We start from the raw sequence: 15,141 nt of genomic DNA on the forward strand, positions 1-15,141 counted from the left end.
TCTCTATTAAAAAATGGGGGGAGGGGGCACCTGGGTGGCTCAGTCGGTTCGGCATCCGACTTCAGCTCAGGTCTTGATCTAGCGGTTCATGAGTTCGAGCCCTGCATCAGGCTGTGTGCTGACAGCTTGGAGCCTGGAGCCTGCTTCAGATTCTGTGTCTCCCTCTCTTTCTGGCCTTTCCCCTCTCAAGCTCTGTCTCTCCCTCTTTTTCAAAAATAAATAAACATTAAAAAAACTTGTAAATGGGGTGGGGGATCCTATACTCACCAAAAATATCAATGTCACAAAGGTGAGTCAGGAAAGCTACTTGCCAAGTCTGATCCTAGGCTGGAAGCTTTACTGCAAGAGAAAAGGCTATAAAGGGCATGACTGGAGAGATGCTAGGTTCAAGTGTCCTATTAATGTTAAATTGGCTGAAATTGCAGTTATGCAGGAAGATGTCCTTATTTTTAGGAAATGAACATTATTTAGGGGTAAAGGACTATGATATATGCAACTTACTCTCAGATATCTTAAAGCAAATGTGACAAAATGTTAATATGTGAACAATAGGTGAATCTAGGTAAAGTGTACATAGGTTTTCTTATACTTGCAACTTTCCTGGAAGTTTAAATTATTTCTCAATAATTTTTTTTAAAAAAAACCTCTAGTGTTTAACTAAAAATGTCTTGAATATATTCTATTTTCACAGAAAGACTCAATTCAGTACCTGCCATTCACTCGGGCAGATCTTGAGTAATCCTGAACTTGGCTCTGCTATCCAAGCGACCTCATTTACACTGAGTCGCTTTTCCTTGGATAGAAGAGATAATCCGCTGGGTCTCTGATTCACTTCAGTGAATAATCTGGTAAAAAACAAATAGAAACCTAAGTGTAAATTCTACTTGAAGTCACTGTGATGTAAGCGGGACAAAACCAGTGGAATTCTCCTTTTTATATCAATTCTGTACAAAAAGTGCAAGACCAATGCTTCATTTTTTATTTCCCCTCTGCCCTCCCAGCCCCATCCTTGGTGATGGTTCTACCCATTTGCGCATTTCTGAGCACAAGACCGTAAGTAAATCTTAAAACAGGAGCAGAATTTTTGTCTAAACAGTAACGGAAGGGGATTAGCGGCAAGGATAGCATAACTTGTGCAGTAACAGAAGCTGCCCAGATCTTCTTGGTGGACAATGCATAGAAGACTCAGAATTATGGAACATCTGTCCCCCCGACCACCCTTTCCCACCCTGGCCCCAACCCCCACTCCCACCCCACCCCCCATTTAATAGTGTTAACAAAAGCTTAATCTTCCAGTTCTAAAGTGCAAATGATTTGGGTATGACTGCTGTTGTAACAGGTCTCAACAGACAAACAATGAAGTCCCCTGTCTATGCGATGTTTTCCAGAATATAAAAGATGAGTTCCATGACGATGGGGCCCTCACTGAGCTGGCAGGCCCCTCCATGGATCACCGGCACCAAAGCGCTGTCCAGATCATTCATGTACTGTGAGGGAAGGGGCTGGCCATTGCTCCCTGCTTGATAGCCAACCTAGAGCGCAGAAAGAAGGGGATGACAGGTTACTGGACAGAGAAGGCCTCTTGAGAGGGCTGAGGGCCAAGGAGGCTGAGCTGTCCTTTTTGGCCATGGACTAGACATACAGCAGTTAACACAAGGTTCTCCTTCTCTTCCCTAAATTGTTATTTATTATACTGTCGTTTATTCATCCTGACCTTGACCTTGCTGCTTGGTAGCTGTGAGACTTGGGCAAGACACCTAACCTGTTAAGGCCTTAGTTTTCCAGGAAAGGGTAGAGGGTGGGGGGCAGCATAGAGAGGTATGGAATATCAGAAATACCTAAACCTTTGGTTGTGGAAATTAAAATTAAAAATATATAAGGTACAACTAACTCCCCAACAACAGGAACTAACATTTGTTCTCTCGTCCATCTGTTCACCCGCAGACCATTTTCTGAGCACCTACATACACAGCAATTCAAAGATAAATGTAACAGGACCCCCGCCCTCAAAAGGCAGAAAAAAATGCCTGTTCTTTAATTGTTGCATGTAAGGTAATTCTCTAACAAGGTTATCAGTATCATTTGAGAAAGGACCATGATACCTCATTTGTATTACCCTGATAGGCGTATTAGTACCACACTAGGCAAGACCTTGAGTAGAAAATACGTATGTTGATTGAGGACTAGTCAGGAAGTGGAACCAGACACAACTTTTCACATTTTCCCTGATAGGGGCACAACACTGCCTTAAAGCATGAGCAGTGGGACATGTCACAACAATCCAAAATGGAGATTAGAGTTCAAGGCCACAGGAGAGAGACACTGGAACAAGGGACCGGGCAGGGGGGGTGTAGGGCAGGTGTGGACTGTTCTACAGACAGCATACAGAAACATGAAGTAAGACAGGAAGGAAAGCCTGGCCACAGGAGACCCGAGCTGACAGGAAAACTATTGGGGAAACACATCAAGTCCTCACCCACTAACTGGCACAGAAATGTTAACAGAAAAACCTTAAGGAGTGAGAGGTGCAGAGGCCTAGCAGCAGAAGCCTGCTGCAGCTGGATTACGAACAACAGGATAGGAGCGTGTGGGTGGCTCAGTTGGTTAAGCGTCTGACTTCAGCTCAGGTCATGATCTGAAAGTTGCATGAGTTCAAGCCCTGCGTCAGGCTCTGTGCTGGCAGTGCGGAGCCTGCTTGGGATTCTCTGCCCCTCTCCACTTGCGCATGTGTGCACTCTCCCTCTCTCTCTCAAACTTACAAAACAAAACAAAACAGGATATGGGACAGCTTGGAACTTGCTGTCTAAAGGTTGCAGAGCAATTCCTGAAGAGTGGAACTGGCGAGTCTCAAAGAGGAGCACTGGTGCCATTCATACAGGGGTGGCAAGTCCTCACACACACTTCCCCTCCTTATCCCACACTCACAAGTAAGTCCTTGGGAGACATTCAGGTGAGGAAGCCAAGATTCAAATGGTTCAGAGAGAGTCTCACTAAGCAGCACATCTAGGTACATGACTAATGGGCAAGGTCAGAAGGCCCAGAGAATTAAGGTCTCTGGGTTGATGCAGGAAAAGTCACATGTCAGAAAATACAGACACTGCTCAAGCCCACCTTCCAAGGCTACCTAAGACTCTTCTTACCTGATCTGAGTCAAGTGTCACACGTAGGCCTAGTTTAGTCATTCCATCTTCCTTCAGAAGCTTCAAGTGGGGACAGAGAGCAAGGCAAAAAGCCTTGGCAACGTGCTCAGTCAATCGGCTATGATCTGCAGGATCACTCAGGCAACTGTGCTGGTCATCGTTTTCTAGGAAAAACACCTGTTCCCCCAAACAAAAGAGACTTTAGCCTTGCGCCCAGGAGATGTGCATGAGCTCACTGTGTATGAGTACCCCGACCCCCTGCTGTGCAGGAAGACCTATCTATCTCCCTGGTTTCAGCCATGGTCATAATCATATGTTCTACTCAAAACCAGAAAAGGCTTACATTTAGCACTGTGCACTTCTAAATGGTAATCCTTATACATGCACAGTCTCCTTAGGAAATGATCTTGGAATCTAAGAGGACAGCTCTTACAGATTATGTGACCCAACCCCTTCATGTTACAGATCACTCAGAGAAGTGACTTGCTCAAGTGCACAAAAGTCCTGAGAGAAAGAGGCAAGGCCAAGCCAAGAATCTGAGTCTGCTGCCTCTCATTACAGAGTTCTGCCACATGGCCATGCCACTGCTGAGGCGGAAACTGAGTTAGTGTCCTTGCACCAAGCTGAGCAGAGGTGCAGAGGTGCCAGTGCAGAATCAGAAGCACAGCAAGATTGGAACTAAGAGACCCAAGTCCTAGTCACATAGAGGAGGGTTGTGAGCAAGTCCTTTGACTTCTTAATGTCCAATTATGCCTTTGTAAAATAGAAGGCACCTGTCTTGGGGCACCTGGGTGGCTCAGCCAATTGAGCATCTGACTCTGGCTCAGGTCATGATCTCATGGTTCATGAGTTCGAGCCCTGCACTGGGCTCTCTGTGATCAGCAAAAAAACCCACTTCAGATCCTCTGTCTCCCTCTCTCTGCCCTTTACCCACTCGTTCAATCTCTCTCTCTCAAAAATAAACATTAAAATTTTTTTTAAAAAATGAAAGCCCCATCTTCTCTGGTTATCGTAAATTATATAAAAGCATAATAGAGAAGATACAGATATGCAAAAACACCATGCTTATACATACTGCCCCCTAGCTTACTGCTCAGTAAGTGGCTTATACAAAGAATACTACAAAGGGGACATCCCTGAAGCTCACGCACTAGTGAGAGTAGCACCGTGAAATGACAAGCAGAGCTCTGCACTGGGCATCAGAAGACCTCTGGTCCCTGCTCTGCCAGGTCTCTTGGAGCCTGTTTTCTCACATTATGCAAATGAGATGGGTCACACTGCTGGCTTACTGGGTTACAGGCAAGCAAAAGGGAGGGAAAATAGGTCAAATAGTGATAAGGAGCTCCACGTGGTCCAGACTGCACTACTTGAAATGTGTCAAAGGGATAATCATTACAAAATAAGCTCCTAAGACCACTGAACTGCATATGAAAACACTGAGCCTGGTGGTATGAAGGATAAGTTACTTGGAACAACAGGTCGAGAAACGGAGAACAGTTTCTAGTCTCCTGCTCTCATAAACCAGCTATGTGAATGAACTTTGGTAAGGCATTGAACTTCTCTTGGCTTGAGTTACCTTGTGTGTAAAATGGAAAAGCTAGAAGTCAGAATTTTTTTTAAAAATTAAGACTTTTGGGCGCCTGGGTAGCTCAGTTGATTAAGTGTCTGACTTCAGCTCAGGTCATGATCTCACGATTTGTGAGTGTGAGCCCCATATCAGGCACTCTGCTGTCAGCACAGAGTGCAATTTGGATCCTCTGTCCCCTTCTCTCTCTGCCTCTCCCCCACTTGTGCTCTCTATCTCAAAAATAAACATTTTTAAAAAATTAAGACTTTTAAAGCTGCAAGGAATTCTAGAGTTCTTAGAATTTAATGTGTTATTTTTATAGAGTACAACTGAGATTCAAAAGAAATTCAGAGATCTATGACCTCCCTGTTTATTCTCAGAGAATAAACTTCCCGATTTGTCTGATATTACACACATACAGGGTCCCTGCCCGGCTCCTCTCATTCCCAGGTTAGCCTCTCATACAGATTTCAAGTAAGGCAACACATAGTGCAAAAGAGCTTAGGAGCTGGCTGGATCTGGGTTTGAAACAGGACTTTGCCATTACTTATTTGTTTTGTTATCTTGGACAAGTTGCTGAGTATCTGAGCTTTAGTTTTCTTATTGGTGACATAAGCCTATTTTTAAAGAGCATGTTATCTAAGATACTTTTAACTGTGAGTACCGCATAACTAGCCCAGTATTCTAAAGAATAAAGCAAAGATGGTATATGCCATTCAGAGATGCATCCTTCTTGAATTCTAATGCAAACAAATCTCTAAAAGCTCATTCATAAGAAAAAAGAGACATCAGATTGCTACAGGCTGTACTTGGTGGCATTTCTTCCTGGTGAGCAGAGACAGACCAGAGGGAATTGGAGTATAGAAGGTAAACAGAGAGCTTTTCTTTCCTTATCCTCCAGAATCAGCCCACAATGTATGTCTGAGCCTAACAAAAAGTTGTGCTCAAAGAGAATCAAGAATGCCAAGTTTCATGGCACCTGGGTGGCTCAGTCGGTTAAACGTCTGACTCTTGATTTCAGTTCAGGTCATGATCTCACAGCTGTGACCCACTTCAGGCTCTGCACTGAGTGTGGAGCTTGTTTGGGATTCTCTCTCTCTCTCTCTCTCTCTCTCTCTCCCTCTCTCTCTCTCTCCCTCTCTCTCTCTCTCCCTACCTCCCTCTGCCCTACCCCTGCTGGTGTGCGTGTACACATTCTCTCTCTTTCTCTCTCTCTCTCTCAAAAATAAATAAGTTTTTCAGGCAAGCCTTAAAAAAAAAAAAAAAAAAAAAGAATGCCAAGTTTCATTTCCTTACCTCTGTCCATCTGATGACTTTTCCATTTGCTTTATACTCCGATCCATGGAATATCTTCACACTTGTTATAGACTCCATGGACTTCCCATCTATAGGACTTATAACACTACAATAGAGGCAAAGGAAAGAGATGGAAGCAGCTCCTGTAGTTAGAAGAATCACTTCTCTTATCAAGTCTTGCTACTAATTACACTGGGTGCTTTGCTGAACATATCTGAGCAACACATCACAGCAAGAAAGACACTGCACAAAGATGTACATGAATAGAGCTCTCGTGGGAAGGTCCTGTGCAATGAAATAATTCGAAGAACACATATAAAAAAGGAGCCATGATTCCAGGAGCTGGTTCTTTCAATGTAAAAAAATCGTTTACTCAAACCTGCCCTCTTCTCCCAGCATTCCTTCCTGCAGTGAGTGCACGGCCACCCAGTCTTGCTCTCCCCTCTGCTCTGTCACACACGCGGCTCCACACAACAATCACACTCACACATGTTTGCAGATCTGCCTCACAGATGGACTTCAGATGAGGGAACATGATACACTCACCTCTGTGTGCTGTATTCCCAGTTCTGACATACTGCTTGGAACATGGGAGTTTAATAAATGTCTACTGATTGAAAGAATTACTTGACCAGTATGTTAATTATGACAGTGCTGTTGTGAGCTCATGAACAAGTATTTATACTATTATCACAACAAATTCCCTTTAGTGCTAAATTATCACTCCTAGATTCCTAAACAGAAAGGTCATTTTTTATAGTCATTTCCTCTCCAAAATATAGCAAGTATAAACAGGTGGAGATTGACACTCATTCTGATGAGGATTCAAAATAATTGTCACAAAGACTCCAAACTCTTCCTAACAAGATTCAAATCTGTGTGTTTTCTAATCTCCATGTAAAAAGATCAAGTTGAACTTAAACTTCAATATCAGGGATTTACTTCATTCACTTGAATTAAAATTATTTAAACAACACTGAATTTAATTTCTAACTCATGACATGATGTCAAAAAGGGCCACTCTTAGTTGATTAGTACTCTTTTAGAGAGGATACCCAGACACTGAGGGACAAGCTGGAAAATACTCAATTTATACACTACAAACTAAACCCCTGAATTTGACAGTCCTCCCTAACTAGTTCTGGTCCTGTTTTCTAAGATGCTGCCACTGGCACTTGTAGGAAGGGACAACCTACTTGTTATCAGTTACTGATACCTATGGCATCAGATTTTCAGGTAATCAATTTTTTCGTCCTGATAACCATGTTCATTTCCAACTAAACACAAATTGATTTCTAAATTAAGATTTCCAATGAAGTATGGGAAGATAGAGGACTATTTGTAAAATAGGCAAATAAACTCACCGATTTTTGTTTAATAACAAAAGCTTTAAAAGATTCTTTAAAAATCGGGTGTGCCATGTTGTCTATGCCCTCAATCTGCCTTTGCTCCTGCTATTCCCTCAGACTGGAATGCCCACTCTGCCACAGCTATGTGGCAAATACCTACTCATCTCACCAGATTCAGATCAATCAGCGGCCATTTCTCTATGCAGGTCTTCTTGAATACCCTACCACCTCTACCAAGCTTCCTCTTTTCTTTCTTATCTTCACTGTGTTCCTACAGAGTTTTCTATGAGCATCTTCCATACTTTGATGCACTTATTTGTAACTATCTTCAAAATAAGACTGAACCACTTATCAGCAGGGAGTGTGTGGAATTCATTTTTGTATTTCTAGAGATCTACACATAGAATTATTACCTGAAGGAAGGAATGAAAAAGGGATGGATGAATGGATAAAAGAAAGCTTAATACAATGATGTATAATATAGTCATTTTTTTTTAAGCACCTACTAGATGCCTCACAGTGTTTTAGGTTCTGGTGATATAGCTATAAATAAACCAGATAAAAATCCCTGCCGTTATGAAGTTTACAGTCCAGGAGCAATATAATAAGTAAAAGTATATTTTATGTTAGAGAATTATAAGTTCTCTTGAGAAATATAATGCAAGGAAGGGGGATAGGAAGTACCGGGGGTGGGAGAGAAGAAATATGTATGGGAGGGTTATAATTTAGATAGGTTGGCCAAGGGAAGGCCTTACTGAGAAAACACATTTTAGAAAAAACTTGAAGGTAGCGAGGGGGTGACTCATTTGGCTATCTTGTATCCAAGGCCAGAGTACAAGGTGAAAGAATAGTAAGAGCAAACGCCAGAGGGCAGAAGTAGAGTTGACATGTTCAGGCAAGAAGGCAGGTGTTGCTTCCGTGAAGTAAAAGGGTGGACAGATTGTGTGAGGCCTTAGACACTTTGGCTTTTATGCAGAATGATACCAGAAGCTAATGGTGGGTTCTGAGCAGAGAAGTGACATTACTCTGGCTGCTGTACTGGAAACAGATTAGGTTAGGGGGCAGGAGGAGGTCAAGAGTAGAAACAAGCAAGCCACTTCAGAGGCTCCTACAATAATCCAGACCAAATGATGGTGGCCTGAACCAGGATGGTGGCAGTAGAGGTAGTGAGAAGTAGTACGATTCTGGACACATGCTGAAGTAAAATATAACAGTATATATCAAATATATACTATAAAATATAACAATGCCAGGATTTACTGCTGAGTTAGGTACAGGGTGTGAGAGAAAAAGAAGTGTCAAAAGTGACTCCAAAGTGTTGGCTTGAGCCCTCAGAGTAGAGCGGGCCTGTAATGGGAAAGAGCGCAGGACTGGAAGCCCCAGGAGGTGGTTTTAGGTCCCAGCCCCACCACTTCCTTGCTTTGTGGAGTCATTTAGCCTTTTGGTGCTTGTTTACTCATCTATAATATGGGGAAAACAAGGCTAGTTATTATAGCAAATGAAACAATGTTGGCAAAAGGGCTTTCTTTATAAAACCAGAAAGGGCTTCGGTATTACTATTATCTCAATAACTTTATAGGCCTGTTTTGTTTCATCAATTCCTTCCCTCCTCCCCTCTTCAAAAACAGGCAGAGAAACTCCTTCAGAAACTAAGCCAAGAAACTAGAAATTTAAAATTTTATCTTATATATACACAACAGTCTTTTCTCTTTGGGCGTTCAGTAAAGTTATAAATACCAGTGTAGACAAAGCCCAGAGCCCAGACCATAACTAAATGCTCCAAGGGGGAAAGGGAAGAAACATTTACCCTTTGTTGACGTTCTTGTCATCATCCACCCACTGGATGTAGATGTGCTCCTGGGGGTCCTCGGCATCTGCCTTGCCACAGGTGATGGTGAAGTCCTTCATCTCTCGCAGTGCCTGCCTCAAAGCATCCATGTTCTCTGCTGTGATCTGGACCATAACGCCATCTGAGAATCAGCACCAAGATAATACAGATGGAAACAACGCAAAGCCAGGGAGAGGGGCAGATGAATCACAGTGCCTGGCAGCTAGCAAATCCCTCTAGGATTATCTGTAAAACTTTGCTCTGCTCTCTAAAGCTGACAGAAAGAAAGAGGTTTTGTTCTTTGAGCTGAACTTCTTACTTTTCAAAGTGCTATGAGAAGCAAATGCCAAGATCGCTTCTGCCTAAAACACTTGCCTGCCGATTTCACTTCGGACACAGCTGAGTTCTCCTGAGACTGCTCAAGGGGAGATTTACACATGGTCACATCCCTCTTTTGGACTGACAGAACATTTTGTTCCTGTTCTCACTCTTGCATTTATCATGCTCTAACCATATTTCTGTGTTTGCACCTCTGTCTCTCTCACCTCACTATGATTTCCTGGCATACAGTAAATGCCCAGGAAATGTTTGTTAAATAAATCACTGAATAAACAACAGTGGTGCGAGAAGCAATAAATCCATGTACTGGCTAGCAACAGGGCAAACCTACCACATGTGCTTCACATGGGCCACCATGTAGCCAACACATGGTAACTATCTGGGGGCTGCTACCTACCCAAGTCAAAAGCAGACACCGAAATTCAGTGTGAAAGTTGTCACATGTGGAGCAACTGCCCTGCTTCACTGACACAAAATTTTGTCAACTAAGATAATTTCTAAAAAGCTTCATAAAAATTTCCTAGCAGCTAATTGCTCAACTGACAGAGTAAAATACAAGAACTAAAAATTTCCTAATCCAAAGATATAGACGTAACTTTTAAATTTTTTTTTTTTCAACGTTTATTTTTGGGACAGAGAGAGACAGAGCATGAACGGGGGAGGGGCAGAGAGAGAGGGAGACACAGAATCGGAAACAGGCTCCAGGCTCTGAGCCATCAGCCCAGAGCCTGACGCGGGGCTCGAACTCACGGACCGCGAGATCGCGACCTGGCTGAAGTCGGACGCCCAACCGACTGCGCCACCCAGGCGCCCCATAGACGTAACTTTTAAACACATCGCATTTGTAAGGATCTGTGTCCATTCAAATGATCATTTCCACAACCTTTAAAAGGTGTTTTTTAATCATCTTGTCAAGACACATTTTGAATGTAGTCAATACTTGATCACATAGGTATTAATTAGTCACTTAAGACCAAATGATTATTTAACTCCTAGATTTCTTAACTTTTTAACAGCATGCTTCTACTTGCTGGTCAAAGTTGTGAAATTTAGTTGTAAAACAGTAATGTACTTTGCTCTTCACTTGCTTTTTTATTAAGCTTACCAGTAAAGGAAGTCAAAGCCAGTATCTATTAACATATGTAAGATGGTCTATGTATTTCAGTTAACACACTGGACTCCACCCCCAGGAAGGACTGCTCTTAGGGGCTGGAGTTAGGCTACTTCGGGAATGAAAACATGTCATATGTGGCAGACTGTCCTTTCCAAAAGTGACCACGATATCTCCGACCTCACGTGTTTTCTCACAATGCTTCCCAATTCCCCATTAAGAAATGGAGTCTAATTCTTCTCCCCTTGAATCTGGGAAGGTTTATGACTATTTCCAACACTAGAGTATGGCGGAAGTGATACGGTGTGATTTCCAAGACTGGGTCATAAGAAGCAACATGGCTTCTGCCCTTTGCTAGACGTGTGGCTGGAGTTAGAAGTCCAGCTACCCCCAAGGCTGCCATGGCATGCTAAAAGTCAAAGTGTGAGTACTCCAGTCACCATTCCTAGTCTTTAAATCATCCCACGGCCCTAGACATGGGAATAAATAAACCTTCAGACAGTTCTAGCTCCCAGCCATCAAGTCATCCCAACCAAGGCCCTGGACATGTAGTCAAGCCGTCCCTGCATTACCCTGTCAAGATTTCTGACCCAGAGCAATCGGTGAGCATGGTAAAATAACTGTTTCAAGCCATTAAGATCTGGGTTAATTTGTTATGCAACAAGAGTAACCAGATCAAAATATAGGAAGAATCAACTGATAAAGAAAATACACAGTATGCTCATCAGCCTTTCATCAACTCTCATTTAATAAGCTTTTTTCAGGATATGTGTCATGTCTAATCTAATTATAGGAAACCAGCAGCAAGCACATACCATTCTGCACCCCAAATAATGAATGCACATTCCTGTGAGTTAAGCCAGACTGAACTTCATCTACATGTTTACAGATATGAGCCCAGTGATATATTTGAACTCAGACTATGTCCCCTTGGGTACCCTCTCCCAGAGCTCTGAAAGGCCATCTCTTAATTTTTCTGTCACTGTCCCATGAGATCTGTACCACTTACTTCCTTCTTTAGAGACCTAAGTACCTATATGACAGTATTAATTAGCTGAAGAGTAAGATGCTATTGGATACATAATAGGAGTAAGAAGTCTACCGTAAAAGTGTGATGGTTTCACTTAACATCCCTTGTTTTTTATTTTTTTTTAAACTTTTATTATTATTGTTATTTTTTATGTAAGCTCTATGCCCAACATGGGGCTTGAACTTACGACTGGAGATCAAGAGTCGCATCCTCTACCAACTGAGCCAGCCAGGTACCCCAACATCCCTTGCTTTTTAAGTTGTATAATTAGGCCTGAACTAAACACAGGCAATAAATAACTTATTCTTTACCTTCCACAATACTGGACTTGGCAAGATATCCGGAAGAAGATTTCAGAGCACCACTGAACACAAAGAAACTGGCACCAGTCACTAAAATAGTAATATAAATAGTTTAGTAAAGATAGGCCCTGAGATCAAAAGACTCAGAACAATACTGAAATATTTGGTAGTTGGTAACCCCAACCATCATCATACAGAAAACAAAAAACAACGACTCTATACACCACAATATACAAGTAACCAATAATTCTGATGCTTTGGGAATGAAGTTTTAAGATACACTCCCCATTTCGTTTTCCTCTCCCTCCAATCAAGAATTAAAGAATCTTACAAGCAAAGGAATCTTAGTGGTCCAGTCTAGGGCTCGGCAAACTACAGCCTGTTTGGCCTGCAGCCTGTTTTTGAAAATAAAATTTTATTGGAACACAGCCATTTCTACTCACTTACATATTATCTATGGCAGTTTTTGAAGTGTATCAGAGTTGAGTAATTGGGGACAAAGACCACAGGCTTGCAATACCTAATATATCACCTAGCCATTCACAGAAAAGTGATGGCTGATCTAATACCTTTATTTTTCAGATAAAATATATTTTGAAGATAGAGATATGGTTGGCAACCATTTTATTTATGAGTGGATTTCTTTTTAAAAAATATAATAAATAAATACCTATTGAAAAGACCAACACATTACCATTACCTCTTCATGAAAAAAAGAATATTTAATTACATTTAGCTTTAAGAAAATTTCACTATGCTCCTCCATATCATTTTTTAAGATTTTTAAAAAATTATTTACGTATTTATTTACTTGGAGAGAGTATGCATATACAAGCAGGGGAGAGGGAAGGAGGGAGGGAGGGAGGGAAGGAGGGAGGGAAGGAGAGACAGAACCCTAAGCAGGCAGAGCTCAATGTGGGGCCTGATTCCATGATACTGGGATCATGACCTGAGTTGAAATCAAGAGTTGGACGCTTAACTGACTGTGCCACCCAGATACCCCAAGATTTTATTTTTTTTTATAGTAATCTCCACACCCAACGTGGGGCTCGAACTTAGAACCCCAAGATCAAGAGCTGCATAGCTCCACCAACTGAGCCAGCCAGGAGCCTCTATGTTCCTCCACATCTTAAATTGGACTAAGCTAATCCACCTTTCTGCCCCTTGGCCCTGCAATATCTCTAACAGGTAAACATCCAGGCTTTGTCAAAGATTTCTAGTGACAAGGAGCCCACAATGGCACTAGGCAGCCCCTTCTACTTCTGGATAACTCTTGGCCTTACAGAATGTGCTCTCAAACTGAGTCCAGACCTAGATCCTTTTAACTCTGACCCAGTAGTGCTGGTTCTGGCCTTTTGTAACTATAGAGAATAAGCTGGATGTTATTTCCACACACTGGAAAACCTTAAAAATAGAGACAGCTATTTTTCACCCTCTGCCAATCTATACTTTTCCAGATTACATATTCATACTATATTCAAAAGGTCTTCTTTTGACCTTGTTTCCAGATTTTTCACAGGTCTTGAACCATCCTTAGAAGAACCTGCAGTTTTATCAATGGATATCATCAATTACATTAATGATATCCAGAACTTATTTCAAATATTCCAGGTGTGATCTAACAGAGAGCATTGTGGATTTATCACCTACCTTATTTTGGATATATGTTGAATATACATGTGACAAAGACCTTTTATGCTTTTACTAAACAATTGATTTATAAAATATATTGGACAGTGACCTATGTCACTGTCAACTAGAGAAGTGTTTCATAAGGCATACTAAAGAAAGTTAGTTATGGAAGATATTCTGAGGGAAAAACCAGATTCATGGTCAACTAAATTTGCAAAGGGCCAGGCACTATCTTCCTTTTGGAAAAACGCAAATCATATCACCTTGTTAAAGGCTCTGAAAAGTCCTATAGTGAAGAAATCTGTTTAAACTTGTAACCCAGGAATATCAGTTAAATGTACTAATAAGCAAGACTTTCATTTATGTGAGTACTTTTTAACACCCTAGAACCTGATAAGACATCTTAAGAAATGCCACCTTAAACAGTGCTTCTTATATTTCAATGTGCATTTAACACAGGGACCTTATTAAAATGCAAATTGTAATTTAGCAGATCTTGGGTACAGATCCTTCATTTCTAACAATCTCCTAAGTGATGAGCCCACATTACAAGTGCCACTGAACCAAGAAGCCTTCTTTCAGAGTTCAGTCAACCTATTAATTAACATTCTTTAGATATGGTCATCCAACAAGTTTCAAACCTACCTAAGTATATTCTCACTAAGGGGCCTACTCTTCCTACTTTCAAATACCAGTTCTGGCCATGACAATATCCCGATACAGAATTTTCAACATGTTCTCCTCAATAATAGAGATTCCATGTGCAACTTTGAGTCTGGCTATTTGGGGAGTCAACATAATCTTGGAAAATAAGGATGGAGAGGTTAAATTCATCAAAGTGAATTTAAAAATTCACCTCGCTAGAAAGTTAGAGTTATGGGGCTGAGATATCCAACTTCTCATGTCCAGTACAACTTTATATTCTTACCATGTCAATCACCTCAAATACTCACCCTTTCTGGGCTGATTGTGAATACTGATAGCCTGGGTCTGATAGTTTCCATCATCATTCTGTACACACACCAGATGAGAGTCTGCCTTCTCATTGAAGCAGGCACCTCCTGCCAGGACATGTTCATTGGACTTGTTCATGGCTTTCATCATCTGTAATCAAATGCAAGAAGATTAACTTTCTTATTCTGCCAAAAATGGGCACTTTTGGGGGTCTCACACAGCACAACTCTTTTACCTTCTCAAAGGCAAAAAAACCAATATTATTATCTATTAAAGTGGCAAAGAGGCTACTAAATAATGAAAACAAAGTGAACATCAGTCACCATTAATAAAAAAAAATCGGGGCGCCTGAGTGGCTCGGCTGAGCGTCCGACTTCGCTCAGGTCATGATCTCACGGCCAGTGAGTTCGAGCCCCGTGTCGGGTTCTGTGCTGACAGCTCAGAGCCTGGAGCCTGTTTCAGATTCTGTGTCTCCCTCTCTCTCTGACCCTCCCCCGTTCATACTCTGTCTCTCTCTCTGTCTCAAAAATAAATAAACGTTAAAAAAAATTTTTTTTAATAAAAAATAAAAAATAAAAAAAATCAACATATAG

At 41.5% G+C, this 15,141-nt stretch overlaps 1 protein-coding gene across 3 annotated transcripts in view; it reads right to left on the reverse strand.

Moving 5' to 3' along the window:
• Positions 1 to 1,257: 1,257 nt before the first annotated feature.
• The window catches only part of ZFYVE9 (zinc finger FYVE-type containing 9), a 140,780-nt gene continuing 126,896 nt past the window's right edge, over positions 1,258 to 15,141 (reverse strand). For all 3 annotated transcript variants that reach the window (XM_019449299.2, XM_019449298.2, XM_019449297.2), the window contains 6 exons: positions 14,548 to 14,698; positions 11,972 to 12,052; positions 9,160 to 9,322; positions 6,004 to 6,109; positions 3,141 to 3,317; positions 1,258 to 1,532 (listed from right to left, as the gene is read on the reverse strand). In XM_019449299.2, the coding sequence (XP_019304844.2) occupies positions 1,371 to 1,532; positions 3,141 to 3,317; positions 6,004 to 6,109; positions 9,160 to 9,322; positions 11,972 to 12,052; positions 14,548 to 14,698 (840 nt within the window). In that variant the 3' untranslated portion in view covers positions 1,258 to 1,370. The remainder of the gene's footprint in view (positions 1,533 to 3,140; positions 3,318 to 6,003; positions 6,110 to 9,159; positions 9,323 to 11,971; positions 12,053 to 14,547; positions 14,699 to 15,141) is intronic.

The sequence above is a fragment of the Panthera pardus genome, unplaced genomic scaffold (genome assembly GCF_024362965.1).
Source record: "Panthera pardus isolate Hobbes unplaced genomic scaffold, ASM2436296v1 HiC_scaffold_11, whole genome shotgun sequence".
NCBI lineage: Eukaryota > Metazoa > Chordata > Mammalia > Carnivora > Felidae > Panthera > Panthera pardus.